General features: G+C 35.7%; 1 protein-coding gene across 1 annotated transcript; it reads left to right on the forward strand.

The window, feature by feature from the left end:
• Window positions 1–1,127: 1,127 nt before the first annotated feature.
• On the forward strand, window positions 1,128–2,711 carry LOC112489346 (UPF0481 protein At3g47200-like). The gene has a single exon (XM_048474896.2). The coding sequence runs from the start codon at window positions 1,128–1,130 to the stop codon at window positions 2,709–2,711; it is 1,584 nt and encodes a 527-aa protein (XP_048330853.2).
• The last annotated feature ends 637 nt before the right edge of the window (window positions 2,712–3,348 follow it).

Below are 3,348 nucleotides of genomic sequence, written 5' to 3' on the forward strand. Positions count from 1 at the left end.
AAATCAGCTTCCAGATCAGCATTCAATTCAGTTATTAGTTGAATAGCTGACTAATGACTTTAATATTAATTATATCTGTCTGTTAAGTTTGTTAAGTGTGTTAATCACTACAGCATTCTAATTCAGTTTCTTTTTATCTTGCCATGTTGATACAAACTAAGCAATATTTGATTCACCAACAATGGAAAGAGTGATGATCTGTTCTTATTCATGACATTGAACTTGAAACTGAACTTGAACTAAATACACTGTAGGATTAATGAACAAAAACCTTTTGTTAATTTTGTTACTCAGACAAATATTTATATATATGTATATAATGGAAAATCTAATAGTAAGATCTATATTCATATTAAAATAGGTGTGTAAGTTACTTGTTAATTTAATATAGAAAAATAAGTGAAGTGCAGATCATGCTTGATACAGACTTAGGAGCCACTTCAATTTTCACTCACCAACATGTGAATAATATATATAATAACACATTATAATCCCATCTTCCACAAAAAAAAAAAATAATAATAAAAAAAAGAAAAAAAAAAAAAAAAAAAGGAAGATAATAATACGTTATAATGCTCGGACAGGTCTTGGCAGTGTGTTCAACTAACAACTGAACCCCTAGACATTGGATAATTAACTTTCTGACAAGTCATCTTGAACTTTGAATGGATAGCATCTAAGGGTGAATAAACATTGAGAAGTTGTGAGTAGTTATGACCATAATTTATAGACCCTTTAGATTTATTTATTCAATGGCCAAAATGGTATTTGTCAAAAATCTTTGTCTAGTACTTTGGTATTATAGAACTGGCCCTTATCTCATAATAAGATTCTTTATAAGGAGATCTTAACATTTTACTGCTGAAGAGGATTATTCTTTACATTATTTAAAAGAGCACCTGATTGATTTAGGCTAGGCAGTTAGACGACTAATCTTCTCTTGTATAATTATATACAGATTAATGAATGAATAAGGCACGTACTGAGGTATTTTCAGATATAACAAACACTCTCTCAAATTTTCTTAATAAGGTCATCTTCTTTCTGCTTTTTCTTCTTAATTACCCATATCTATGTATATAATTCACATCGACATATCAGGAGAGGAACTTCTTTCTGCAGCGAAAATGGAGGAGCAATCTGAAGCAGCAAAGGAATTAGTAATCAACATGGAAAATACTGAAGGACCTTATAAGGATCTTGTTGAGGAATCATCAACTCCAAGAAGCAACCAACAAATACAAGAAGAGCCGCCCAAGACACCAAAGGTTCCAGAGAAAAATGATAGACCAGCACCTCTCAGCAAGAAAAATGAACGACCTCCTGATCTCCCTCTTAAGCTTCATTTCATGCTCAATAAGGCTGAATCATCAACTCCAAGGAGCAACCAACAACAAGAAGGGCGCAAGATACCAAAGGTTCCAGATATGCTTCGTAATCTTAAAAAAGATGAAGGTTGGTTTTATCCTCGTGTGGTTTCCATCGGTCCTTATCACCATGGGAAGCATCACCTAAAGAAATTTGAGAAACTCAAGACTAAATTGGCATGGCAATATTGTAAAACTCCTGCTGGGCTTGTTGATTTATATGAGAGAGTCGAAAAGGTTGCCAGAGAAGCAAGGGAATTCTATGATATTGAAGGATTGAACAATATTGATGATGAGGCATTCACAAAAATGATGTTTCTTGACGGTTGCTTCATTTTAGAGTTCATGCTCATGTGCTTGCAGCTGATGGGAGAAGAGGAATATCATACTGTGAAGATGAAAAATAATGACATAGCTAATGTCAAGCAAGACTTGTTCTTGTTAGAGAACCAACTCCCTTACAACGTCCTTGAGGCGTTGATGAAGGGCAACGAAGAATATGAATTATATGAATGGAAGAAGGGGGTTAAAAATTTCATCACAATGTGCCGAAAACTTCCTCCTACAGTCGAACCATGGACGTCTGGTGCTAGTAATTATTTCTTCTGGTCACCACGAAAACATAAATTTAAATCTCCTCTTCATCTTCTCGACATGACGAGGTCAAGATTTGTGAAACAAAGTGCTACCTCCCCGTCTCGACGTCGTCTTCAGGTGCGCCATGGTATGGGAATCCGGTCCAGCTCCAAAAAAGCAGCCACCCCAAGTGCTACCAGTGATTGGTACTCTTATCATTCAGCCAGGGTGCTCAAGTCTATGGGAATCTGGTTCAGACCAAACAAAACAGGTAGTTTTAGCGATGTCAAGTTTGAATCTCAACTTTTCATCAGGGGAGTGCTCACACTTCCTCCAATACTCATAGATGCCTCCGCCAAATCCCTGCTGCTCAACATGTTGGCTTTCGAATCAAGCTATGCAAACTTGGAGGAGAAGCAGGGTGTCACCTCTTATATGTGCTTCATGGACTCACTTATTGACAATGCTGATGATGTGATGATCCTAAGATCCGAGAACGTCATCGTCAATTGCTTGGGAACGGACCAAGATGTAGCAGATCTATTTAACGACATAGCAAGCAATTTGGTCCCAAACCCTCATACTTATGCTGAAGCTAAGCTTGGAATTCAAAAGCATTGCAATAACAAGTTCAAGAAATGGATGGCAGAATGTCTCCAAACCCATTTCAGAAGCCCTTGGACGCTTCTTGCATTATGTGGTGCCATTTTTGTCATCTTGCTCACTGTGGCTCAGACTTATCTGGCAGCAAGGCCACCCAAAAATTGAATTTAATATATATATATATATATATATGTATATGTATGTATGTGGACTTTAATTATTGTTATTCATGAGTTTATTATGTTATTTTGTGCATATTGTAATGAATAAAATATTTTGTCCCTCCTCTTTGTACTCATAGATATATATTTGGTATTATCTTTTCTTAATATGGAGATGTCTAAAAGGCAAAAGGTGAGGATTGGCTGAAATTTGTTCCCTTCTCATAATTGTAGTTGTAGTTGATATAGCAATCCTCTGCTTCTCAGTCACATTACTCTGACTACTTTTCCTTCTTATTTTCACTGACTCGATTACAGTTATAATACATCCATCGCTACTTTTCCTTCACTGATTCTTAGAAGGTTCAGAGATATTCCACTGCTCTTCTATTCAGTTTGACATTTATTCAATTATGAAGGGTCTAAACTGCCATCTCGCTGAAGCAATATTTGTAGCACTTAGACATGTTATAATTTGAATATTGGAAAGGAAAATGCACATATATATATATATATATATATATATATAACGTATGTAAGATTTTTCTCTTGTTCAGGAAAACGCCTTCGCCAATTTGGATAGGTGTGTTTCCCCAAAAAATTCCTCAAAGAATCTCCCAGATGAGAGAAAAACTATGTAT

The sequence above is a fragment of the Ziziphus jujuba genome, chromosome 2, assembly GCF_031755915.1.
Source record: "Ziziphus jujuba cultivar Dongzao chromosome 2, ASM3175591v1".
Taxonomy (NCBI): Eukaryota; Viridiplantae; Streptophyta; class Magnoliopsida; order Rosales; family Rhamnaceae; genus Ziziphus; species Ziziphus jujuba.

Excerpts from the sequence above, each read along its gene's own strand:
- LOC112489346 (XM_048474896.2), top strand. The coding sequence starts at position 1,128 with ATGGAGGAGCAATCTGAAGCAGCAAAGGAATTAGTAATCAACATGGAA.